Raw genomic sequence first — 27,200 nt, 5'->3', positions numbered from 1 at the left:
TGGGTACAAAATGCACAGGTTTACCATTCTCTTCTTCTGTTGGTCAGCTTGCCCAAGGCTACCCAGACTGGCTGGCTCTAGTTGCTGGAGACATAGTGGGATTCAAACTCCCAACTTCCGACTCCTCAGCCAGAGACCTAAACCACTGAGCTGTCCAGCCAGCCCTGAAAGCTAGCTGCCCAAAATCTGCCTAAATAGGAAACGTCCTAAGGAAATTGTCAGGGTCTCTCTGGGTTGGGCTCAAGAGTCTTGAAATTGCTACCAAGAGGTTATGCACATGCATCTCAGCTGATCACCATCATCAGAAGAACTGAGTTTTGTTTCACTCTTTTATCGGAAAGCAAAAGTTAAGAGGCTTAGGGAACAAACCCTCCATCCTTGGTCCTATGGTCTACTTTTTCACCTCCCCTGGGAGCAGGGCCCTAAAGAGGGTCAGGTGACCGGGGCTTTACCCCAAGAGGCCAAAATTCAAAGAGTGCACAAATGGACAATAATAATGTTCAAGCAGCAGAGCGGGAAGGGACCCTCTGGATGACTGAGTTCAATGAGGGGGGAATCCAACTCCCAATCTGCCAAAATTGGTAGGGGTGGTTCTGCTTGAAAATCAGGGCGGACTTGTTTCCTCGGCTACCCTCCGAAGATGTGCTTCTCCCAACTTTTTGTTTCCTTTTGTTTTTTTTTTAAATCTAACCTGTTTTTATCTCTTACCTAAAAGGGAGGTCCTTCTCCAAGGCTCTTGGCTAGGAAGCCTGATCCAAGCCAGACGGGCACGCAGTCTTACCTTCTCCCTGCTTGGAGGGAATACGATGGCAGCCAGCGTGGTCTTAGATAATGGTGAGCAGCCAGTTGAGTGCCGTTTAGGCAGCCTAATTAACATCCACTTAATTGACGCTGAGTTTGTTGAAGATGGCGCGGCATTCCCTCATCAGCAGAGACACCTTGAATGTTCCTATATGATCCAGCCACACGTAGGACATACTTTAAAGCATCTCATTAGTGATTTCATGCAAATACCATCTTCTCTTAATTGCCGGCTTGTACAAATTAATTAGCAAGTGTTTTTTTTGTGTGTGTTTTGTTTTGTTTTTGTCCTCTTCTCCCGCTGTGCTCTCCTACGCTTCCCCTCCTCCTATTTTCACTAGAAATTAACTGAATATCCATTCCCTGCTCTCTTCTTCTCACCCGTAATGGAACAGAGTTCCAGATGGTGATACGATGAATCTTGCTGAAATAAATTTTCCAAAAAGGGGGGGGGAGGCCATTTAGCTTTGGTGCCAGCTGGATTTAAGGCCATTTGGGACGTAACCCCTTGTAGGTTCATCCTTGGAGGGGGTGATCCCAACAGGACCATATACAGTGGTGCCTCGCTTGACGATGTTAATTCATTCCAGCGAAATCGCTGTAGAGCGAAAATGTCGTCAAACGAAATTAAAAAACTCATTGAAACGTAATGAAAACCGTTCAGTGCGTTCCAATGGGCTGAATACCTGCTTGTCCAGTGAAGATCCTCCATACAATGGCCATTTGCGGTGCCTGTATAGCAAGGAATCCATCCTAGAAAACAGCGGGTGGCCATTTTGAAACCCAGCGGCCATTTTGAAACCTGATAATCAGCTGTTTGCTGATTGTTGTAAAGCGAAAAATCGGTTCCTGAAACAGGGATCCGATCAATGTGAAGCGAAAAAACCCAATCTAAACATTGTTTTGCAATCATTTTTGCGATCGCAAAAACATCAACGTTAAGCGGATTCATCGTTAAACGGGGTAATCGTCCAGCGGGGCACGGCTGTATATCATATTGGTCTATTTCACAGCAATGCATAACTGAGGGTGGTGTTGTCGAAAACAGCTAAGGAGCAGTGCTATTTGCCTTGACTATCTTAATGCAGAGCTGATTTGAAACACATTGAATGTTTCACAGGATGGCTAGGAGTCTTCCGGGAGTTGTAGTCCAGCTGGGTTCTAGCTCAAGCACCCTCCAGATGTTGGGCATAACATCTGTCCTCTTTCGCTAGCAAGCAGTCATGTGCACATCTTGCGATAAAAGCATTCGGAAAAGACAGACCTACGAGAGCAATTGTCACACTCTTATTTTGCCTTTTAACGCAACAGATCTTAATAGGATGGACTTTAGCAAGACCTCCTGTTCCCTGTTTACTGTTTTTGCTGGTTTGAGTTTGTACACAAAGATTTTCTTAGCACAGCCAGATGTGAGGATTTTCTCATCACAGCAGAATCTTTGTTCATTCTTCCCCTCTTTCTTATGGGTGACCTCTTGTCAAAGCATCCCCTTTCTTGTGCATAAATTTACATATGCCCGAACATCCAGATGTGGAAAAAAAATCCTTGCTACATTCTTCCTTCTTGATGATTTCAGCCGCCAGGGCAAAGTACCTTGATGTAGAATTTTGAAGCTCTACAAAGTTGCCCTGCTCCTGTGGATCTCTGTCATTTCTGCAAGATTTGTCTTTTCCTCTAAGAGGCAAGGTCCATGCATGCACATCGAGCAAACACAGACAGACTTGGTTGTTCTTGGGAAAGACTTGAGCAACCCATCCTATGCTTCAGGCTCTTGACCAATGCTGCAGGGATCCTAGTGTGGGTCAATTGGCAAAATTTGGTTGGAAAGGAGCCGTTTGAGGGAAATGAGGGCATTTGGGGGTTGGGGAATGTGCTCTCCACCCACCAATCAAAATAGAAATACCTCATATTTTGTGGAGGGTGCCAGGGAATTCTTCACCAACCCAGCTGGGGAAGAGAAAAATGTTGCACTGCCTTGTCCTTCTGGATAAAGGCTAGATTCGCAAGGGATGCCAATCCTGCACACTTACATTCTGCTATTTACCTCTTCATACCCTTTCCAGCTCTGTGTGACTCTTCAGGATCAGACTTTTCATATCAAAGTTGACTCCTGCGGTTGTCTCTGTTGCTCAACTGGGGGACCATCACATGGCCCCATTCTGCTTACGCCATCACGTGGCCCTTGTAGGGTCGAAGGTGGTATTCACTTGCAGACGGTGATTAAGCCAAGGTCATGGCTGTGTCTGATGGACCCATGCACATATACCAGACGTATATATTAACACATTTAAAAAACAGACCAGGGAAAATCATCCATATAAAGTTATGAGCCAAAATGAAGATGCCGGATCACACGAGCCACTTCTGTATCCTCAGGAGAAGAGCAAACTTGGTCTAGAAATGTCTGAGAGACAGCAACACAGATTAACCTTTTCATATATGATGTGTTCGTTTGTCCTTTTTAGAAAAAGAAAATAGAATTTGCTGGAGTGTGCTTTATCTTCATAACCCAAACACTGGAAAGTTTCCAAGGTTGACTTTGGTATCTGGTGTTGTGTTTTCTGTGTGTGTGTGTGTGTGTGTGTGTGTGTGTGTGTGTGTGTGCCATAAACAGGTTGAAATGTGCCCCTCTGCCTCTCTCCTGATTGTGTTTTTATTGTCTGCATAAAAATAGCAAATTACACGATTTATGAGTTGACAAGCATATAATCTCCCAAATGCAGAGGACGTTAATGTTCTTCCATTTATTCTTCCATAAATGTCAAAGATGGAGGTTTGTTAACTTCATTTATATCTTGTCTTTCCTTGAATGAGCTCAAGTTAATGTTTCTAAGGCTGCTTTCTCCTAGACTTCATGGACTTTGTTTCCCAGGAACTCCAGCTAGTATAGGGATGCTGGATGTTGTAGTCGATCTGGGGACCCAGGTTCAGGACACGCTGATCTAGAGAGTCTGCAGAAGATGCTGAACCTAGGGGATGATTCTACGAACTCATGCCAACTAGCGGAGATGTGCCGATTTGTGGTTGGGGATAATAACTATCCGAATTCACCAGGCAGCAAGGGGGATTTTGGGACTTGTAGTCAGGAAGCATGAATCAGCACACCATGGCTAGCTAGCAATGCTTGAGAAAGACAAAATAGGAGCAAAATAAGAGCAGCGTTCTTACTTCCTAGTAAACAGAGGCAGCTAGAATGCTGGGGCTTTCTCTCTTTTTAAGAAATTTACGTAGCTGAGGCTATTTGCACAGCTTTTAAAAGTTCCTCCTTGTTTTTAACCCACAACTGTTGGAATTTCTAAACCAGTGGCTTCTAGACATTGTACTGTGTGTTTTTTTTTAAAAAGGAACTTTTCTCAGCCTGGGCATCTTTGACTTCCTTCTTGGCAGGTTGTCTCGTGTGCGTTGGTGGTTACGATGACCCCAGGGAAGACAAGATAAATGTCATGTGGGAACATAAAAGATCAGTCCACCTCCTGCCCTTCACCCTTTCCTGTTTTTGTCCGAACCTTATCACTTACTCTGGCTGGCGGGTTTCAAGTTGGAGGGCAGGAGAGAACATAGCAACCTTTTTATCAAAGTAGAATCCTTGCCCTCCAGATCAGAGATGAGCATCTTTCTGGGAATCATTGCGTGCACTGGGAACTGTTTGTTCACGTTCCGTTGCCTCTGGATATGCATAACTCTGTTTAGTTTGGTTTTGCCAATAATGCTGGTTGTGGCTATCTCTCGCTTTTTCCACATCCAGGGGCATTAAAAAAAACAAAACAAAACACTGGTCTCTTTCAAAGAAAATACAATGATGTCAAGAAATAAAAGCAGACAGTGGCTGAGCAGAGAGTCTGGGCCTGGCGGTTCGAATCCTCATAGCATTTTCTAGCCAACGTTACTGGTATTATTGCTGATTGATGAGGTCATGTTTCCATTCACCTGTGTAGCCTTTGGCAAGTTACACTGTCTTCAGAACATCGCCAGGGAGAGACTTGGAAACCACTTCTGAGTATACTTCGCAAACTCTGTGAGGATTATTGTAAATCAGAGCCAACTTGAAATGTTCGCTGTGAACCGAGACCAGAACTGAATTCAGAAAATTTGTGAGATTTTTTTTTTAGGGCTTAGCTCCCAGTCAGTGTTTCTTCGTGAAGGAAAAATAGGTTTTTCTACAAATTATGAAGAAGAAGAAGAAGAAGAAGAAGAAGAAGAAGAAGAAGAAGAAGAAGAAGAAGAAGAAGAAGAAGAAGAACCAACCCACCAACCCACCAACCAACCAAATAAATATGGGGAGTGTTCAAGGTTCCTATCGTCTGGGAGGAGGCAAGCTCCTTTGCAAGGGTTTGAGAATTCCTCACAGGCTCTCCAGCCATGTGGAGACAGCTCAGCTGTAGCATAAGCAAGACAAGCGGCCCTCCCGTTAGACAGGGTGAGGCGGGCACCTCAGTGATCAAAGGCTGGGTGGCATGGAGGGGGCAGGAACAACATGCCCAGCTATCTCCTACCCCTGAAGGACAGGCTGTGTGTTCAAAGCCATCTGAGGTGAGAGACACTATCCTCACCAGTCAAAGGAGGAGGCTATTGCTGCCATCTTGTCTTTGAGACAAAACATGCTTGGAGGTGGCCCCGCTCCCTAGTCAGCGATGTGTGTCTTCCCATGTGAGCATTTTTGCTCTTTGTTTCTTTCCCGCTGCATCGTTGCCTTTCTTGATGTCACCTTGGAGGAGGAGAGCGGTCCTTGAGTTGACCTCGCGTCTCGTCTTTCCTCCTGTCCTTGTTCCGTCTCGAGGATGTGCTTGCTTATGTAAGAAGAGGACCTCAAGTTAGAACAGGAGCCGATTGTGTTTGTAGACAGCACAACGTAGTCATTCTCTGCCACCCCCACCCCCCCAGGACAGCACAGGAATCGATTATAGGCTTCCGGAAGGGTATGAAGATCTCTGTGACTTTGACAGGTTTGGGATAATATTAGCCTCTGACGTCAGGTGGACGCTCTTCAAGAATCAGACATGGTCTTTTGGTTCACGAGGGCGGGCTGGTGGGAATGGCCAAACTAGAGCAGTTTTCGTTTTTTGGGATGACCTATCCCATAATCCTCCAATCTGCATGGCCACCAGGAAGAGCTGGTGCTGTTGTTGTTGGCCATGCCGGGTGGAGGATGACGGGAGGTGTCGTCCAAAAAATATCTCCCCGTTCTGGGAAATCGTAATGATATGGCCTCAGACCAATTCCTGGTTCTAGCGAGGGTAGACTCATTGAATCAACGGTTGGATGACAACTGATGTAAATCCCATTAATTGAGTGGGTATACCCATGGGTGAGGTGGCCCATTGGATTGAGGCCAAATTGAGAACATCTGTGGCACGCAGGATTCGAAACTTATTGCCTCCAAACTTTCATCTCCCCAGGAATCAACTTCAGTGACCAGGTTCATGTGCAGTACAAAAGTTCATGCTGAAGATACATCCGTCCATGGCTATCAGTCCTACATAGGACTTCCTGGTTCAGGAGCAGGGTCCTGTTGACGGCTTGAGAAAAGTCCCTCGGGAGGGGGGGGGCGGCTTCTCCCGGAATCCCCATGCAATTGTAAGAAGCTGGGCTTTGTAGTTGACAGAAGGAGCATCCAAGCTTGAGGTTGCCAGTTTCTGGAGAGCAAACCTTGCAGAGGACCTATAACTTGGTTGGCTTCTTGAAGTCATTGGGTTGCCCTCCACGGAGAACAGGATGGTGGGCTCCGTGTCCCTTTGGCCAGGCCCGGCTTCAGTACTCCTCTAACATTTGGGGGTATAATCAAGGGCCAAGGATGGCCATGCTCATGAGGAACTTCAGAAGCTGCTGTTGGCTGTGTCAGACTCTTGGTTGATCTAGCCCAGTATGAAGGGCTCTGACAGGCAGCTGTGGCCCTCCGTGTTTTCAGACATGTATTGAACTGGTGATCAGGTTGTAGGTTTGACTTTCAGCCCTTCCCCAGTGCAGCACTTGCCTTCCTTGGTGATCGTTGTTGTTGTTGTTGTTGTTGTTGTTGTTGTGTGCCGTCCAATCAATTTTGACTTATGGACCCCCTTTCCAGGGTTTTCCAGGTAGAGAATACTCAGATGTCGTTCACATTTCCCTTCTTCTGGGGGGCATCCCTGGGACGGTGCAGCTGGCCCAAGGCCACCCAGGCTGGCTCTTCTCCCGGGAGATGCACAGTGGGGGAATCGAACCCCCGTCCTCTGGATCCACAGGCAGAAACCTAAACCACTGAGCTGTCCAGCCAGCCTTGGGCGATCCTAAACAGTGTCTTCCTCCAAGGAGCTCGTTTTTGGCCTCACAACAAACCTACGGGGTAACCTAGGCTGAGAAACCGGATCTTGGCTCAGGCCATCCAGCGAGCTGAGGAGGGGATCTGAATTTGTGTTTCACTCCTCTCTGTCCAAACGCCAACTTAAAACAGCAGTGAAGAACCCCTAATGTGGCTGAGATGTGAATTTGACCCCCAGCAGAGTTTTCTCCCTGGGAAGGTGTGGAGTGTTTTGTAAACCGGGGCTGTAGAGGCTGTTTTGCATTGGGCTCATCCTCTTTCTTCTCTACAGGAGCCACATGAGAAGCCCACCTGCCAAACCAGTTGTGTCTCTGGCGGGAGGGGAAAAAAATCAATCTGTTGCAGGGAAGTCATTCTGTGAAGGTCGATGCCTGTTGATCGGAGACCGTGTGATCCGGGAACATGTTCCTGACTTCAGTGTCTCCTCTTGTGATGCACACAGGTTGGGGGGGGCGGGGATGTCCTTGGAACTGTTGGCTCAAAACATAACTCTTTCTTCCCTCCAGTTATGAGAGATGGAGGCAACATCTGGAGTGCACACCCAACATCTGTCCAGCTGCTGTCACCAGAAAGGCATTTTTTTCCTTCCTCTCTCTTTGTCTGTACCTTGTGGGTGTGTGGGTGTGTGTCATGTTTGTTAACCTAGAGATCCCAAAACCTCAATCGCAGAACCACGACTTCACCAAATTCTTGTTTGGGGTCAAGGATTGCGATTCAAAATGGTGCCCCTTTTTGCCTAGCACAAACATCTGTGCTCCTATTCCTTAAGGTTTAGAGCCCGGAAGGGTTTCATTTCTCAACTAAAACATCCAGAATCTCTCCTCCAACGTGACCACTGAATTTGCGAAGGTGTCTAATCGTCGTCCTTGATCAAAATGTTTCAAAACTCATTCCTTGTCAAAGGCTATAGTCCTAAACGTACTTCATTTAGGAAGTAAGCTTTAGCAAACGGAACATTTTTTTTTTACATCTGAGAAAACCTGTATGGTTTGTGTAAATTGTGTGTTCTGGTTTTTTTTGGCCCTGCTGATTTCTTTCGTGGGACGGAGCCGTGGCTGATTTTGAAGGCGTAGCTCTCTACCCCTGTATATCGTATAGAGGATGTAACCTCAAAGGTTGCATAGAATATACAGTATTGTATAGAAACTGTATGACTGTAAAGACAACAATGGCTTCTGCATTTGGATGTTTGGGGCCATGTAAGGACCTAGACAGACAGAATAAAGCCGAGGAACAGGAGCAGTCTTCCAGGCCTGGGCATATCTGAATTTGGCGTTACGCCTCATGTTTGCGGTAAGCCAGAGATAAAAATGGAATGGCATAAAATAGAACCGGAGCCAGGTTTCAAAGCCAGGGTCACGGCGATTAAAATGCAGCAGGTTTAAAAGTCAGGCCTTCTGGGATGAGAGCGAAAGAGAATACTCTTCTCCCTGGAACAAACACTAAATATGAATGAACGGCGGTCTGTTGAGTGTGCAAAAGCCATCCGTGGCCTTTACGGCTGATTAAACGGAAGAGGTCAAGGAGCTTTGAAAGAAGACAGGGAGGAGGGAGAAGCTATGGCCACGTGGAGCTTTCTGTAACGTTTGGCAGCCATGACGGTAAGCATTTCAAGTCGAACGTGGTGGTGGGAATCAAATCAAAATATACACATGCTGGTCACATCATGCTTCCCTTTACTCCGTGCTGCTGGGAGCGGTGCGTGTTTCACCTCTTCCTTGCAGGAAGCTTGCAAAACTACACGAGACGGTTGAGTGGGCTGCGATAAGTTCCTTGTTGATGTCCGCATTGCCAAGCAATGCCTCTGCTTCCAAGCTTGGAAATTTTATTTTTTTGAAATCCCTCCCAGGGTGTGGTCTGAACTTTAAAGAAGCCCTCCAAGCTACTCATGACTGAACATTCCACCCAGAGGGTTCTGTATGTGCATCACCTCAGGTCCTTTGGGGGATATTATCTACAGTGGTGCCTCGCTTTACGTTTGCCCCGCATTACGATGAATCCACTTAACGACGATCTTTTTGCGATCACAATTGCGATAGCAAAACGATGGTCTGAATGGGGGAATTTCGCTTTGCGACGGTTGGTTCCCTGCTTTGGGAACCGATTCTTCGCAAAATGATGTTTTTTAACAGCTGATCAGCAGTTTCAAAATGGCCGTCGGGTGATTAAAATGGCCCCCCGCTGTGTTTAGGGACGGATTCCTCACTATACAGGCAGCGAAAATGGCCGCCATATGGAGGCTCTTCGCTGGACGGTGAGTTTTTACCCCATTGGAACGCATTGAACGGGTTTCAGTGCGTTTCAATGTGGTTTTTATTTTCGCTTTATGATGTTTTCGCTTAACGGCAATTTTCTTGGAACGGATTATTGTTGTTAAGCGAGGCACCACTGTACATGCTTTTAAGCATTTCTTTGCAGTCATCCATAAGGACTAGAAACTTGCCCTTAAAGAGGAAACCAAGAAAGAAAAGGCGAGAGGCTGAAGGAAGACTTGAATCCAGATTTCCTAGCTCTGATGCCTTCCTTTGGCTCTATAACTTCCTGCCTCTTTAAAGCTTTTTTCCCCCCAATATCAAGCAATATATCTTATGCAGCGTGGGTCCCTCTGGGTCTGACTTCTTTATTATATGAGGGAAAGGATGTAGAGTGTCAGAAGCATCCCAAGCCAACGGTTCCATGTCAATGAAAGGGTATCCGTCAAGGGCTGTGTTTTGTTTTGTTCTGTTGTGTGGTTTGTTTGCTTTTTTGGCCTGGAGATCTGATCATCAGCCTTCTTCCCTCCATGACTCAGACCCAGCGACCTGCTGGGGAACCAGTCCTGGCATCATTGCAAGGAACGGCAACCTAGACTTGCCCTGCGCCCCTTGCCCAGAGCGCACATTATCGCCCTTTGCTGACGCATAACCATCTGTGTTTTTTTTGGAAAATTGAATTTACAACTTCCAGACTATTTTTATACCAGCCAAGGAGAAGAGTGAGGTGCCTGCATGTAATCAAGGGGGTGGGGTGGGGTGGGGGAAAGCTATTTGTTTTGATTTATTCCCCCAACACACAAGCAATCAGATGGACCCACAGGCTCCAGCTTGGTAGCCTCGGCAAGCGGTGTGTGTGTGTTTGACCAGTACCCAGTGGTGCTTTCGGCTTTTCCTGAGGTCTGTACGCCAAGGGAGACCCATCCAGGCGCTGATGATCTGATGTTGCAGAGCATCATGTACCGTGGGATGAAGTAGACCATGAAGTAGGGTTGATGGGTAGACCATGGCTCCCAACCCTAGGTCCCCAGATGTCCTTGAACTACAACTCCCAGGACTCCTGGCCAGCTCAATTAGTGGTGAAGGCTTCTGGGAGTTTTAGTGCAAACATATCTCAGGGTGCCACCAGAAGAAGGCAATAGTAATCCATCCCTGGAAAACCCTAGAAGGAGTTGCTGTAAGTCAGAATTGACTTGACAACATGTGTCTATACAGTGGTGCCTTGCTTAACAACGATAATCCATTCCAGAAAAATCGCCGTTAAGCGAAAACATTGTAAAGCGAAATAAAAAACCCCACTAAAATGCATTGAAACCTGTTCAATGCATTCCAGTGGGGTAAAAACTCACCGTCCAGCGAAGATCCTCCATACTGTGGCCATTTTCGCTGCCTGTATAGCGAGGAATCTGTCCCTAAACACAACGGGGACCCATTTTAATTACCCGGTGGCCATTTTGAAACCGCCGATCAGCTGTTAGAAAAATGTCATTTTGCAAAGAAGCGGTTCCCGTAGCAGGGAACCGATCATCGCAAAGCGAAATTCCCCCATTCAGACCATCGTTTTGCGATCGCAATTGCGATCACAAAACGATGGTCGTAATGTGGATTTGTCGTAATGTGGGGCAATCGTAAAGCAAGGCACCAGTGTATTTATTATTGAATGTCCTGTGGAGTCTTTCTGACCTCTCTCTCTCTCTTTCTCTCCATTTTTGTTTGTTCCATCAGGTGGCACGATGGGAGCACAAGACCCGGTCGCTCACACGCATGTTCCGTTCTCCCTACGTGGCCTGTTACTGCTTGGGAGCTGTCATCATGTTACTTAACTTCCTACGAACTAACTGGTAAGTGGGAGGGCTCCCCCTGGGGCTCGGATCTGGTAGAGTCTCAGCAAGAAGGGTGAAGACTGGTAGAGTCCAGGCAAAGTCCAGGCAGAGAGCAAACAGGACCTTGGAGAGCTCCGTGTAAACGTGACCAGCCAAAGCTTGCACTTCCTAACTTGGGGTCTCCAGATTCTTGGACCGCAGCTGCCAGAAATCCCGGGCAGCACAGCGAGTGGCGAAGGCTTCTGGGAGTTGTAGTCCAAGAACACCTGGGGACCCGAGGTTGGGAAGCGCTGTAACTGGAATGACCTATATAGGAAGAGGTGGTCTTAGCATGGTAAAAGGTAAAGGTAAAGGTTCCCCTTGGCAATTTTTGTCCAGTTGTGTTCGACTCTAGGGGGCGGTGCTCATCCCCGTTTCCAAACCATAGAGCCAGCGTTTTGTCCGAAGACAATCTTCCGTGGTCACATGGCCAGTGCGACTTAGACACGGAACGCTGTTACCTTCCCACCGAGGTGGTCCCTATTTATCTACTCGCATTTACATGCTTTCGAACTGCTAGGTTGGCGAGGAGCTGGGACAAGCGACGGGAGCTCACTCCGTCGCGTGGATTCGATCTTACGACTGCTTGGTCTTCTGACCCTGCAGCACAGGCTTCTGCGGTTTAGCCCACAGCGCCACCACGTCCCCCTGGTCTTAGCACGGAGCTGATGCCAAACATGACCTTGTGGAGATACGGACGGAGAAAGCATTAGAGGAGGAGCATCTGTCTTGCCAAGAGGAGTATTCCTCATCTCCTTAGACTCGTTGCAAGAGGAGGGAAAAATCACTTCTTGATTCTCAAGATCTGCATATTTGCAGGGCCTTTTCTGCAGAGGCTGCGTGAAAGAGGGGGGTGTTATTTTTATAAGCCGGTGGTTAGTTGAGGAAGAGATGCCCAGACACCCTTTAGTCAACGGGCTGTGTTGATCAAGTGAGACGCCGAGAGAAATCTCTGTCTCATTGGCGATTGGCGACGTGGATGATGATTAACAATAATGCCCACCCGGGCCGTGCAATGTGGCGTGATGGCACATGGCCATCAATGCCAGTTTTAAGAATCATTCTTTTGCTTGAGGGTATATTTTTCCCCTCTTGCTGTTCCTCTGTCCAGTCCGGCAGAACAAAAGCCATTCATTTTTCCTCTCAGGGAGTGAAACGGATAGAAGGCATCGCTTTTGTCCCTCTTTTAAGGCCAGAAGGCGAAACGCTGTTTAAGCGCTATAGAATTTTCTGTTTGCAAGAAACCGTTGGGGATTATATGTGCGCGTCGCTCACAGGTTGCTTTGCCTCACTTATCTCTGATGTGACAAGATAACGCATCCCTTTCTCGGTTCCCTCCCTTGCTAGCTGGTAATCCACTATGGGTGATGTACTGTACATTATGCGGAGCTGTCCTTAGATGTTCCCGGTGCAGAGGAGGTAACCTAAGCAGGGGGAGGAAGGCTTTCAGGTGGCCTCCTCTGGATCCACACGCGTCCAGGCCTTTGTTGGCTTCTGCATCCGACGCTTGTTTGGTTGGGGGATGGAGGCAGGATTTGTGCGGGAGGCAAAGGCAGGGGCCGAGCTGAAAACGCCAGCCCTGGCTTCGATGGCAATCTGCAAAACCGCTGATCTTTTTTCAAGAAACGGGCACAGACTCTCACTCTCAGGTTTCTAGTCCTTAAGACGGCAGACTTGGGCTGAAGCGGATATGGTTCTCGTGGGTCAGGCCCGAGGTGTTTTGAAATTTGGAGCTTGTTCTGAAAACAAACCTCAACACCCTAGGTCGGTTGGCCATGAACACCCACCCACTACAAGACAATCTAAGATTCTGGTTGCAGAAAATGGTGTGTCGTGATTCAGAAGGGGCAGATCCATAGTGAGAAATGGTGTGATTAAGAGGTGCAGATCCCCAGTAAGGTGTTTGCAATTTAAACCTAACGGCATTGCCTTTCAAGTCAAGAGGTGATTTGACGGCACGTAAACGACAACAGAGGGAGACCTAGAAGTGAGATTCTTCAAAGAAAGGCCACCTTCAGAAGGAACGTTTGTTCTCAGGCAGCCCCTCAGGTGAGGGACTGTCGTCCCTAAAAGAGGACTCACGGACATCAGATCTTTAGCTCACTTCCTTTGGGTTGGAGACCAGAAGTGGGGACAGCTGGGAGGCTGATGCGAAAGATGACGATTGGGTTATAATTGATTCCGTGGTAATTGCACATCCAGGATTTGCATGGCTTATATAACAGAGAGATAAGTAGCTTTCAATTTTGCAGAGAGTTAGAGAGAGAAAGACAGCCTGATTGTGGACGCCCAGTTTCACAGCAGGCGATCTAATAGCTGGTTTTCTTTTCCTTTCTCCCGCTCCCCCAGGACGCTTCATAAATCCGGTATCTGTTTCCGGACATAAACGGCGCCTGCTAGTTTAGAGAGAAGAGAGCAATGCTTTGTGTTGATGAGGGCTTCTTGTCAGCCTGCCTGCACCGTGGTTTGGCTAGCAAAGGCACAAAATCCACGGAAAAGCCCAGCTTGTGAATTTATTTCCCGTCTTCAGATGAATGAGAGAAAGAGAGAGATGAGAGAGAAGTGTTTTTAAGAGCGCCCTAAAAATGCCCTTCCAAAGTAACTTTTGGAAGCCACTGGGAAATCTTGCTTGCTACTCCAGTAAAGTCCTGCTCGATATATTACCTTTGAGATATAACTTCATGGCACCCTGCTTGCCCTGAGAAGTAATTAATTACAGGTAACTAGGTTACTTGGAATTCATTATTCCCAAAAGTCAGGTATGGACTACAAGACCCATGAAATTCAGTCACCATGGTGACTGGGAAGGGATTATGGGGATTGTAGGCCAGAAATTTCGAGGGTGGAGGTGTTCACATCTGGCTTAAGAGAACAAACTAGTTCAGTGCTGAGTTCAAATGTCCTTCGAGCAGTACATTAAACTGGAGTAGATTAGAGGCATCCGTCCCAGTTCTCAGGACAACCCACCAGAGGTGAGGATCGGTCGATCATCCTCTTGCTGGCATTTGATCATTTCAGGGGCTTCTGGCTGTTCAGAGCAGGAAGCAAGAGGGCAAACTTGGATGAATTTCAAGTTTCATTCACAACATTTATTAAATTCATTTGTTCCATTTGTGCCCTGTCTGGATTGAATGTGGTCTGTGGCGCGATCCTCCTCCTTCCTCACAACAACCTGAGGAGGTAGGCCAGGCTGGGAGCCTGTAACTGGTCCGAGGTCATCTGTTGGGTTTCGTAGCGGAGCGGGCATTTGAACCCAGATCTCCATACTCTTAGCCCGACACGCTAACCCCTGCGCCACGCTGCCTCGCAAACCACCATGATTCGTACGGGTAAAGAATTCCAGAGAGCAAACTGTCAAACCCACTTCTAACCGTCCTTTTCCACCATCGCTTTGATAGGCAGTGACACATTTTGAGTGCCCTTATGTGCCAGGAGCAAAATGTACGCACGTAGGCCTCGCCAGACGGAGAAAAGCGCAGCCAAAGTATAAGGCTGTAAGTCCTAAACCCTGCGACGTTCTGGTTAGCGCCGGCTCTATACTCTGAGTGTCGTATTACGCCAGAACGGGCCGGCTACCTCTCTCTCTATGTCATGTCTCCCTGCTTGCTTTCTCCTTTTATTTTCTGACTCATCATACGATTCCTCCACCCCCTCCCAAAACACATTTCTCCTTTTCGCTCCCTCCCTCTCTGGTTGAATAAAGCCAGGCTGTGCATTAAACGATGCCCCTGCTTTTACATTGGCCAGTGCTTTCCAAAATGCAATAAAATGGTCTTTTAATTTAAAAAATGTAATAAAAAATGCAATAATTTTTTTAATGTTTTGTGAGCTGCATGAATATAAAAGATGGGCTTTTTAAAAAAAACCCTCAACATTCAAGAGTGGCTGTTTTAATAGCATTCTCTTTGTGGGTGCTGTCATCGCACCCTTTACGAGAGCGAAATAAAACATGCCCGTTTATATCGGTGAGACTAAGATAAGGTGAATCTGCCTTATAATCAGGGTCTACGTATCCCGCATGCTATAGCCAATTCCATGTGAGTGGTGGCTAGAACATCTGTTAAGCAGAAGGAAAGCAAGGGTCCTTGTCTCCCATTCCACTACAAAGTCCTGTGTGAAACAACACCGCATGGCGTCTAAATCCTATTGATTGTGGACCATCTGTGGCCTAAGATGTTTCTGTGGAATCGCAACACTTCCACAAAGAAGATTTTAAATCTAGACTGATTTACTCATAGCTCAAGACACCAACCACTGGAGCACGCTCTCTGTCTTGTGGAGCCTTAAGGTCCCTGTCGATGGGAGCTTGCTGAGAATGGCGGATTAAATTCAGCATGATACACTCGATAGCGCTGGGATTTCACCAGTTATGAAAGATAGGTTTTGGGTTCCCCCCCCCCATCTTTCTGGAGCAGGATTTTTGGGTGAGGGGAAATCTGTTATTGAACTGGACCCCGAGAGTTTAGCAGTGAAATGGGTGACATGGTTAAAGGGGTAAACAGGGCTCTAACAATGACAGACAGAGAAATAATTTTCGCGGAGGCCGATGTGGGTGAAAAAGAGAGAGGATTTTTGGTCTTCGACAAGGGCGCTTGTGGAAATAACAGTTACATACTGACCCAAATAACACATAACGCACCAAGAGAGCCTGAGAGACAAGCTGAGTTATTATGAGCTGGAAGATGCTGCATAGGGAAAGCACAGCTTGTCATGGCGAGACTGGTTTTTGTTAAATGAAATGCCAAACCTTGAGCCCTGGAAATGATTAGCTGTGCTAACACTTAACTAGCGGGGAGCTGCAGGAGGTCAGTCAAGGAACAATGGCTGTTCCTCCTGTTTCGGTGGCTTCGCCAGTAGGGCCCTTGACCCCGGCCCTATTTACTCCTGGGGAGCCAGGCTGCCCTGCAGATTGGAAGGTTTTCATTGAAGGTTGCAATCAGCGGTTCAAGACTGATGGGCCATTCAGCACCAGCTGGAGAAGATATGTTTATGCCGTTTTTTTTTCAGTGCCGAAGACGTGGGGGGCTCGGGGGCTCCTGGGGTTCGTTTGAAGTCTCTCGGTGTCAGGATCTCGGAAAAGAGGGCACCGGGGCTGATTGCTCCAGTTCCCCTATTCTAGGAGGAACAATTGAATCTATGGGATTTACGTAAGTATTGACTCAGCAGTCAAGAATTAATTTAAGGTTGGAATCAGCAAAAGGATTTAGGAGCCTCCAGAAACAGAGTAAGCCCTTCTCGTTGGAAATGTTTGCTGTTTGGACGATGACTTCCAAAATTCCGCGGACATCATGTCCAATGAGAGGATGGAATTATAGTCTGAAAAAATTATAATTTTATATCGCCCTGCATCGAGCTTTATAGGCCCCTTCCAACTTCACTAATCTGTGGTTCTAGGATTCTGGTCTTTCTGCCCCAAGCCACCCCTCCCTCCTAGGGAGATTCATGACCTCGCTGTGGTCCTCTTAAGATGTTTCATTTTATTCCGCTCTTCAGATAAATGTAATTTCCTAAAGTGGCTCATAGCAAATAGAATCGGGTTTCTAAAAGAGCCAGCGCCCTTGTAGAGGGAAAAGAAATAGACACCAGAAGTTGGAAAAGTCAGTGAAGCTGTTTTAAAGCTTCTCTCTCAAAAGCTGTGGTCAATAAGCAAGCTGCTTCTATTGTGAACATAGGAGAACTGTTTAAAAATAAAAGAAAAGGGTTTTGAATAGTCTCCAAAGGTAGCTCCACGCTCAGCATATTGCAGTAGTCTATCCCAAATTTTGTTTGAGCACAAATAATGGTAAGAGGGGTCTTGTCCAGAAGGAGCTATAGCTGGCACTCCAGCCTAAGCTAGCAAAAAGCACTTTGGAGCACAGATACTGCTTAGGTGCACAGCGCCCAACCTACTACATGGCCTGGCCAGGTGAGAGCCTTTTCAGGTGGCGGCAGGATGATTTGCTGCTTGGAACCACACCTGCACACGAGGCCCGTGTTTTGCTTCTGAGCATTACTTACTGAGAAAGGAGTACAGGAAAGTACTCGATGTTGACAAGGTCTGTGTTGACTGTGAACCGAGGAGGGAGCGTAGAACTCGGGCGGAGGTTTCTAACAGATGGGGCGAGCCAGGTGGACTTCCAATGAACTGGTCTTATCAGCTGAAAGAATCAATGGCGGCTGTTATGGTGCAGAGCCGTAAAAATGCGAGGAAAGTTCAATCGGCGGTTCTCGATGGGAGATGGGGAGCGGGTGGGGGCGAGACTTGAGTTCTTGTGTTGAACAAACAGAGGCTCTGTCTAGGAAACGGTAGGTCGGAGATGACCCATTACCGTGGGCAAACATTTTCCCTCTTAGCTGCAGCTAGAATGCCAGATGGCCCCCAAAGCGAGATGCTGAGGGTGGTAATTCTGCCTTTGCTCTGGCTACTGAAGCGTGAGTGGAAGGAAGCATCGTGGAAGAGAAGAGGAACCAGCGCAATCCAGCCTCTAAGCTCGGCAGCAAAAACCTTGCGCCCGATTTTAAGCAGAGCCAGAAGCTTTAAGCAGGGTCTCCCTTCATCAGCAGGGCTTTGGCTAATTAACCAGACCTGGGGGGAGGGGGGTTCAGGTTTAATAAGCAGCAAGCAACCCAACGAGCTTATATTTACATGCTGATCCTCCCAGGTTTGGTTTATTTAAAGGCAATTATAAACAAAAGAGTTCCTGAACGGCATCTTTCCCAATGAAACCGGAGGGTCCTCCCAACTTTGTGCAAACTTTTCTGGGAGCCAGGCTCGTGAGACGTGAAGGATTTCATCCGCTCTGGGTTAACATCTGTTAAGAGGCCACCGGGAGTCCAAAACCAGGTCCACAGGGCCATCAAGTGCTAGGTTTCCACGTGCTGTAAGTAAAACTGTGTCACCCACCAGTGTGGTTTGCCACTGACGGTCACCTTGTGTGGTGCGTGCCTGATGGTGGAACAGGAGTGGACCTAGTAATGCAACCAGCGCCTCCTGGGTGAGAGTGTGATTGAACTCTGAAGTTCATCCAAGATGGTAGAAGGGGGCCTAATCCATGACCCCTTGGTGGCACTCCCTAAATGCGCCGTTGCTGCAGGAATGTTTCAAGCAATGGAAGAAGGCATTGTGGAAATGCATAGGGTGAGCGTGTCTCCTCTTTGACCGTGGGAAAATCCATGGTGTCCTCATTTTGACAGCCTGTCCGGTTCATGCTTGATTAAGGATGAAGACACACATACAAAGAAAGAAGATCGGGGACCTTGGAGCCCATCATCCACAAGGATCAGGGACCTTGGTGCGGCCCATTATCCACTGCAGAGAACTCCGGGACTGCAGGCTCCATAGCAGATACCTAGTTCACCCCATCCTCTCTTTCCTCCGGCTCGAATGAGATGCACAAATTATCGAGAGCACTTGTGATTTGCCTTCTGTGCTGATTTTATGCGAATCCATGCCCCCCCCTTTTAATTAATTAATTAATTAATTTATGGACTCCTCTTTCGGGGCGCTGGGCATCTGGATAGGTCATCGTGGCCCCAGGATGTGGGGCTTAGCTTTCGTAGTTGTGAAGCCTCCTGCGGATTTTCTTTCACTGCGTGAATTTAAGTGGTACATGTCCTAATGTTAGCTTTCCTCCTGCACTTGATTAAATGCCAAGGCCAGGCTGTTATTCAGTCAGCTCCAAGGGGAGTGGGATGTTTCCAGCAGTTTCACTGTCCCCTGCATACAGATTTCTTAAACTCCTGAGTTGGTTTTTCTGTGGCCAGTACAAATAAATGTATGCATTTTGTTCTATTTTGCCATCATTGCTAGAGTGCAGAACGAGGGCTAAAGGGACCTGGGTTTCACATCCTCAGTCAGGCGAAAAGCTCACTGGGGACACAGGGCTACACGCTCCGAGTCTGGCGTGTGTCAGAGGGCTGTTGTGGAAGAGGAGAAGAGTCGGGTGTTCCTGCTTGTGCTTCTTGGAAGAAAGGTGGATATGTGTGTGACTAAGAAGTCCGTCTAAATGTGCACTGGTCCAAATCCAAACTGCAGCTATTCCAGGCCTGGACAAGACTAGATTCTCTTGGCTGGCCATGTTGCTGTTAAAATATAAGCTCTAAGGAATGAATAACAGGCAAATAAATGAATGAACAATTGGAGGGAGGGAGGGAGGGAAGATGACCACCTTTTGAAGGAAGGATGGCTCTAGAATGGGTAGATGACCACCTTTTGAAGGAAGGAAGGAAGACTCTAGAATGGGTAGATGACCACCTTTTGAAGGAAGGAAGACTCTAGAATGGGTAGATGACCACCTTAGGGAGGAAGGAAGGAAGGAAAGAAGGAAGGAAGACTCTAGAATGGGTAGATGACCACCTTTTGAAGGAAGGAAGGAAGACTCTAGAATGGGTAGATGACCACCTTTTGAAGGAAGGAAGGAAGGAAGGAAGGAAGGAAGGAAGGAAGGAAGGAAGGAAGGAAGGAAGGAAGGAAGGAAGGAAGGAAGGAAGGAAGACTCTAGAATGGGTAGATGACCACCTTTTGAAGGAAGGAAGGAAGGAAGGAAGGAAGGAAGGAAGGAAGGAAGGAAGGAAGGAAGGAAGGAAGGAAGGAAGGAAGGAAGGAAGGAAGGAAGGAAGACTCTAGAATGGGTAGTTGACCACCTTTTGAAGGAAGGAAGGAAGGAAGGAAGGAAGGAAGGAAGGAAGGAAGGAAGGAAGGAAGGAAGGAAGGAAGGAAGGAAGGAAGGAAGGAAGGAAGGAAGGAAGACTCTAGAATGGGTAGATGACCACCTTTTGAAGGAAGGAAGGGAGGGAGGGAGGGAAGGAGGGAAGGAAGGAAGACTCTAGAAAGAGTAGATGACCACCTTTCTTCCAGGCCTGGTCTACCTCTACTGTAGAGTGGGTGGGGCACACAATGTAATGAACCAGCACTCTATGGGACAATTTTGGATGGGGCACCTGAATCAGCTTCTCTCCTTTCCTTCCGATTCAGTTTCACCGAAGCGATGAGGAGTCAACCCAGACTAAATGTCCTGGATTGCCTGGTGGGCTACTACATCGGCTTGGCCTTCGTGGTTGTAGGCACCGTGTTCGTGGTCTCCAGCTTCCTGGTGCTGGGCTTCGTTGGAACATTCTTGGGTAAGGCACCCATCATCCTCTTGTTGGATGCAGGCCTCATGCCAGTCGAGAGCTGTGTCTGCCCTCGCCAGTTGGATCAGTTCGATACCACGTTAAGTGACATGGCTCCGTCCTTACAGAATCCATGGATTTGTCATTTGGGCGGGGTCTTGAAACAATGTGCTGTGGTTTGTGGGAGGAAACTAGACCATTCTAGCGGAGGATTAAGACAATCAACAAGAAACTCGAGGATTCCTTTGTGGAAGTGGTATCAATCTGATGTAACTGTGTAATGCAGACGTAGCGGTCAGACCTGAGCGTGGGATGAATTCCAGGTAATCGAGTCCCCACAGAAGAGTTGAGGAGCAGCAAGGGCTTTATACGATCTGGTCTTTATACGGGATTGGCCCTTGGCAAGGTCAGCTGACGGAATGCTCCCGCACCATGGTAGTGCAGCCTAGAGGGCGCCCTGGAGGCGAAGAACTGGTGTCTCCTGGGTTTGCAGACCCAGAAGTGCCTGCAGAGACCAAAGAGTTACTGCTTCCCTTTTTTTGGGACCCCCCCCCCCTTAACCACCTCTTTTCCTGGCATTTTCAGTGTCTTAAATTACTAAGCCCTTCAGGCAGAGACACATCAAAACTATTTTGGGAGAAGACACGACCTGTAATCGAGATAAAATGTGAGTTATTCGGAGAGTGAAAACGGTGTAACCGGGGAAATGCATCCGTTTGCTTGTTTATTTATTCACCTAGATCATTCAAAATCTGCTTTTCAGCTCCTTGATTCTCAAAGCGAAGGACGATGGGGAAGGGCGGGGAGGTGGAGAATATATATATTTTTATTTTCTAGATACCGTGCAAACACCCTGATGTTTGCATAGCAACAAAGAGGGTTTTTTGCCATTTAACATCCCAATCTTCCTACAAAATTATTCATCCATCTCATTTTCTTTTGCTCTCAGACTGAGAAGTTTCTGCTTTTTCCTTAAGAGGGTCACCCGAACTCCCGGATGCAAAACCCCTTCCAGTCCATCAGCTCGCTTCTGTTTTTCTCCTTCTACCTTTTTTTTCCTGCTCTGTCTCAAAGTCAGGTTTTTAAACTTCTCAAGGTGTGGAAACACACACACACCCTTTCCCCCCCAAGAGGGACATTGTTCACATGGTTCTGAAACTTGGCAGGCCCAGAATAAGGGTGCCCTATAAATAAAAATAGAAAGGGCAAGGGTTAGGGTTTTGGACCTCTGTTTTATCATCTGCTGGTTCTGGCCGTTTTTGATTCATTTTCAAAACGAGAAAAGGAAAATCGGAGAAAAATGGGAAAGAGGAGGGAAATTGCTGCATCATTCCACCGTCCCCGTTTCAGAGTGCACGATTGCTCAATGAAGAGCAAGAAGAGTGACGCTCTCCTCAGGGGCCTGGCGGAGTCTCCCGATTGTTCATGGAAGGGATGGCTGATTCATTGATGCCGCGCTCGGAGGACTTGCCGTGCGTTGTCATTTCCGCCAGGATGCAAAACAGGTGAGAGTCAGGAAGAGCAAAAGATGGGACGGAAGCTTTGAGGGAGACTTGGCCTTCTCTTGGGCCCCTCCTCGGCATGGAACGTTCAAAAATGCAACGTTTGCTGTTGAAGAAGTGGGAGAGATGCATTGGCCCCTCTGGTGCGGAAAGATGTGAATGCCGTAAAATATGCAGATGTATTTATTCACAAGGGTTCCTCCCCCTTTGTGTTGCAGGGAGCAGAGATCGCAGGCACCTCTGGATGAAGAGCTAGAACAGCAACTTTGGGTCACCCAGCTGTGTTTGGACATCAACTCCTAGACTCCCTTACTGGGTCTTCCAAGAATGAAAGTCTAAAACAATAGAGAAATTAGCTAGAATGAGGAAGTTGGGTTTCTTCTGGGTATTCTCATTTGGAATAGTGCAATGAAATTGCCCCAGTGCATGCTGGGCATTTTTTGGGGGGGCGTGGGAGGTATACTTAAATGTAAGCTAAGAGGTTGGAGTTGCATGTAACGGATTATTCTTCCTGAGCAATTTTTCCGTTCCTACCTGATTTCGTTCCAAGAAGCAAGGTGCATGTGCGTGCGCATGGCCCGTGCTTCTTTGTCTGAAGAACTGGGGCGTGACATCCGGTCCACAGCTGCCTCCGCTGCAACCTTAAGACAGCAACCACTGCTTCCTGCACCTCTGCTGAATTACACCTTGAGAAAGATGTGCCTGGCGAAATCCCATCGTGCCACAAACTTTAATTTCTTCAAAGTGATACCAGCCTAATGAAGGGATTTCTTTATCCCAGAAAGTGTGCGTATCATGTGATGATTTTTGGTGGTCTGTAAAGGTATCACCTCTTTGTGCTTTTCATCAGCTAGTATTTTTGTTTTTGAGTTCATGGAGACCCGTTTTGTTCCTGACGTGCTGACTCATTTTGTGGTGTGTGTGTGACGGTGAAGGAAGAAGGGTCGCTCTCCTGTCTTCTCCCGACCAGCAGGCCGTCTGCAAGCAGGCTCACGAGTCTCTGGACTTCTTTTTCCACGCCTAGTTTTTCTCTGAAAAGCTTGCCCTGTTTTTGGTCTCGCCTTCTGGGAAGTAATGAAGTTTTCATGGAAGGAAAGTTGAGCGTGAGCAGATGCATATGTGTGTGAGAGGGAGCGAGTCTGTCCCTTTTAGGGTGTTTTATTGCTGCCATTATAATCATTTGCTTTGGGAAACGAGGATGATGACAACGACAGCTCTCAAGTTTTCATGTCACGACGACTTTGCCAGATTTGGCCTTGCTCTTTCTGTCATTCAATTTATTAGCAAAACAGAAGGGGGAAAAGTGAAGTCTCAGCAAGCTGCTTAATGGAGAGGTTGGAAGCCTCAGGAAAGTTTGCAACAGGATAAATAAAAGGCTTTTAAATTGTGCTGCTGGAGGAGGCTCTTGAGAGTCCCCTGGACTGCAAGGAGAACAAACCTATCTGTTGTGAAGGAAATCAACCCTGAGTGCTCACTGGAAGGACAGATCCTGAAGCTGAGGCTCCAATACTTTGGTCATCTCATGAGAAGAGAGGACTCCCTGGAAAAGTCCCTGATGTTGGGAAAGTGTGAAGGCAAGAGGAGAAGGGAACGACAGAGGATGAGATGGTTGGACAGGGTCACCTAAGCGACCAACATGACTTTGACCCAACTCCGGGAGGCAGTGGAAGACAGGAGGGCCTGGCATGCTCTGGTCCATGGAGTCACGAAGAGTCGGACACGACTTAACCACTAAACAACAACAAAAATAAAGGGCAGCCATGGGTTTTGTACCCCGCATTCTCTTTTTTTTCACACACCGCACTCCAAAAAGGCAAACTGTCTCTGTATCGTTCCATATAATACAATTTAAACGAACAAGCAAAATGGAAGTATAATCCTGGACACTTCTAGGATTCGTGGGGGGATTTAATGGGGCCATTTTTTTAACACTCCGGCCTCCCTCAACCCACCCAAGCGGCTAAGATTCTTGGTGTACCTCCATTTCTTTGAGGAAAAACCGGGGGTAGTACCAAGGTGTTCGAAAACTGGGGTTTATAGCCCAAATGGAAACAGAAACCCCATAAGACTGCCAGTTACGCCCAAATCAGAGCAACTGGTTTTCGGTCACCACTCCCAAGAATCTCCTAACTAGTGTGGCCACTCACCCTACTGCTGTTTGTATGGACTTGGTCGAAGTCCACCGGCTGGATGAGAAGTGCCTTTTCAAAATTTGGAACAAAGAGAGAATGGATTTGTATCATATATCGTATCCAGCCGGAACTCTGGGAAAGCGGTTTAGGTCTGCCTCTTTGAGAGGGAAGGGACTCAGTGATTCAAAGGGTCCCATGGGGTTGTTGTTGTTGTTACTACTACTATATTTTGTTATTTGTTGGTAAATAAGAAGGAAGGAGTTGGCTTGCTATGTGTTTCTGTCGTTCTTGTGGGGCAAATAACGGTTGTCGGAATCCATTTTCAGCAGGGGAACTTGGTCTAATTCAACCTAAGAAGATTAGAACCGATAGCAGCCACGTATGTTTCAGAACATCTTGTATTTTTCTCTCCCGCCTGTCTGTTCGGCTGGTTGACTGTTGGCTTAGTTTTCAGACCGATGGCAAGGCAGGACCAACGCTAAAGCCTGCTCATGTCTCTGTGACCCCCCTTCCTCGGGCTAAATAAAAGCTATTTTCCTTCCCACGCCTTTAAATTCTTAAGCCCTTCTAATGGATCCATGCAGCTACCTGCAATTTTTGAAAGACGCAAAGCTAAGCCGCTAGCTGGCCATGCTTTGTTTGTTGATCTATTTATTCCCACCCGCCCCCCAAAAAAGAACCCAACAAAATCTGGCGTCAAACACCTTAGCTTTACGTCTGGACTTCAGCAGGAAATAACAGGGACTGGCTGTCCAATTCATAGGTGAAGGAGGCAAGCAGAGAAAAGGCCTTTATGAAATGTGCATCTATAGGCATGCAGAGTAAGTGAAAGCCGGTGATCTATCAGAGATGAAAAGGGTGATTTTCCTGCATCAAAACTGAATAATGATACCTCCGCGGTGAGCAAAATGTCACCAGCCAAACATTATGCAGCCCCTGGCAGTCTGCAGGCTTGGCGTCAGTGCTTTGAAAAAAAGAACTGAACTGTTCGCATTGGTAGCGCTTATTTTTCTCAAACAGGAGGGGGAAAAAACAGAAGTTTTCTTTCCCTCTGGCTATTGCTACCCTGACGCTGGTCCAATTTAGATCGTCTGTGACTATCTCAACCCCCCTCCCACTCCAAGATTCCTTATTAAAACTGGATCCCACAACTTTACAGGATGGAGAAAGGAAATTATTAGCAAACGGAACGGCCTCGGCAAGTTCTTCTCAACTGGCTATGATGCTCAAGGATGTCATTTTCTCAGCAGGGGGTGATGGGTTTTCAGTTTCCTCTGCCTCCCAGAAGGAGTTGGGAGCCAGAGGAAACACAGATCCTATGCTCCCCATATATTGCTTATTTAGTAGCGGTAATGGGGATCTGAGTTTCTCGTATTCTTGGTTCAGGGAAGTTACAAATCTTCTGATTCTGCAGGAGAAAAATGCATCATCATGCAGCAGTAAAAAAACCAACCGTGGCAGACTGCAAGTATTCTGAGCATACAAAGTATATAAAAAGGTCAGGAGAAACAGCCCAAGCCATGGGGAGAGACCTCAGTGAGGAGGCAGGTTTATTGATGCTGTTTCACTTTTCCCCATTCGTTCATTGCATCCCCTCTTGATCCAGCTGTTCCCCTTGCAGTTGTGTTTACTTAATCATCTGCTTCCTGTGTCCAGACATATCTCACCGGCGGAGCAATTCCTTCTGGCACATTTTCGGGGAGGCCACCATTCATAGCTTAAGGAGCTTCCCATGTCCTCGCACTGACAACCTCACTGACTATTAATCGAGGGCAGAGTGAGTTATTCTCCTGAGTGAAATATTCCAGGATCTCCGGCCAGTATGGCCGGTGCCGTGGCTTGTTTGGAGTTGCAATCCAAAAGAAGAGTCGGTGTTGGAAGAGGATGGGAGAGATCTGGGTTCGAATCACTGCACAGACATAGAAATTCTCTGGGGATGCAACAATGCTAAACCACTAGTTGAACATCTCTTGTACTTTGAAAACTCTACCTGGGTTGCTACGAAGAGGAAATAACGGAGCAGCACATGCCAGCCACAGCCCAAAGCATTTAACTTTGCTAACTTGTCCTTCAGCAACCAGCGATCACCCAAAGGACCTCGTTCGACCTTCTCGATTTTGAGTACGCAACTTCAAAGGAGAACTGTTCCCTGGCTGTAAATCGGTTTAAGCCTTTCTGATTGAAGTGGAGTTTTATAAAAAACCCCAATCACACCCTTTCAAACAATACATGGGAACATAAATGAACAGCCACCCGGGAGCTACTGTATGGATACAATAAGTGGTTCTCGAGATTTCTAAAGAGCTTTTCGGCATGAAAAGGCTTATCAAAATGAAGGTTGAGGGGTGAGTCACATAAAACATGACCCAATTTTGTTTTTCTGCCTCCTTCACCACCACCACCCCCTTTCCATCAAGCTGACACTTCTTTACAATGCGGAGCAAGAACATTAATTGACATTAGCAAAGTGCTTCAAGATCCCAAGCGAACGGCCACCGTGGAGAGAATAAAACGCTATAATTTATTAAGCATTACTGCCTAGGTCAGATCTGCCATTTCTGACAAACTCCTGCCATGCCCCCCAAAAAAGGCTCCGTTTGAACATCTAGAAATGAATGACCCTTATCTTGATTTTTATCCCCTCCAGGTGATTGTTAAGTGCGATGTAATGACATGGCAGAAAAGTTTTGCCTGTTGAAAATTCTCATTTTTTTTCCGGTTGCCTGGCAATCTCTGAGAGCAGCCGGCTGACTCACACACACTTGGGTGGGTCGGCTCGGAGGGGCGCGTCGTGGCTGAAATGCCTCCAGAGCCACTGCGCCGCTGTTTGCTCCACGTTGGTGCAGAAATTCTTTCGGGTGGATTTCCGTGGGGCTGTCCACCTGAAAACGGTGGCATGACCTGGCCTGTGAAAGATCTGCCCAGGTTTTCAAGGCTGGGCAACAGCTGCAGAAATGGTCAGACTGGACCTCCATTGAGTTTTATAGGCCTCTCTACCCTCCCGTATCTGGAACATTTACTTTTTTTTTTTTTTTTTTTTTGGCCTCCCAGAATCTTCCAGGCAGCAGCAGAAAAATGACATCTCTAGTAATTCTGCACTTCAGCAACAGCAATTCCAAAATCTCTATCTGCAGAGAATTTCCCACCCACCCACTCCGATTATTCTGTTCCTTTCTTGCTTCACGGCTTTTTCTGCTTGCTTGCTTAACAAAAACAAATTTTGATTTCATGAGGATAATGTCCAGAACTGACTCTAGAGCTGGAATAGG

General features: G+C 47.2%; 1 protein-coding gene across 8 annotated transcripts in view; it reads left to right on the top strand.

The window, feature by feature from the left end:
- Window positions 1-27,200, top strand: part of PEMT (phosphatidylethanolamine N-methyltransferase) — a 69,858-nt gene that overhangs the window by 16,537 nt on the left and 26,121 nt on the right. For all 8 annotated transcript variants that reach the window (XM_072982919.2, XM_078381300.1, XM_072982920.2 and 5 more), the window contains 2 exons: window positions 11,071-11,186; window positions 20,161-20,306. In XM_072982919.2, coding sequence (XP_072839020.2) covers window positions 11,071-11,186; window positions 20,161-20,306 — 262 coding nt within the window. The remainder of the gene's footprint in view (window positions 1-11,070; window positions 11,187-20,160; window positions 20,307-27,200) is intronic.

Source organism: Pogona vitticeps, chromosome 13, assembly GCF_051106095.1.
Source record: "Pogona vitticeps strain Pit_001003342236 chromosome 13, PviZW2.1, whole genome shotgun sequence".
Classification (NCBI taxonomy): Eukaryota; Metazoa; Chordata; class Lepidosauria; order Squamata; family Agamidae; genus Pogona; species Pogona vitticeps.
The sequence above is the reverse complement of the archived record's forward strand: the minus strand, read 5'-3'. Positions and strand labels throughout refer to the sequence as shown.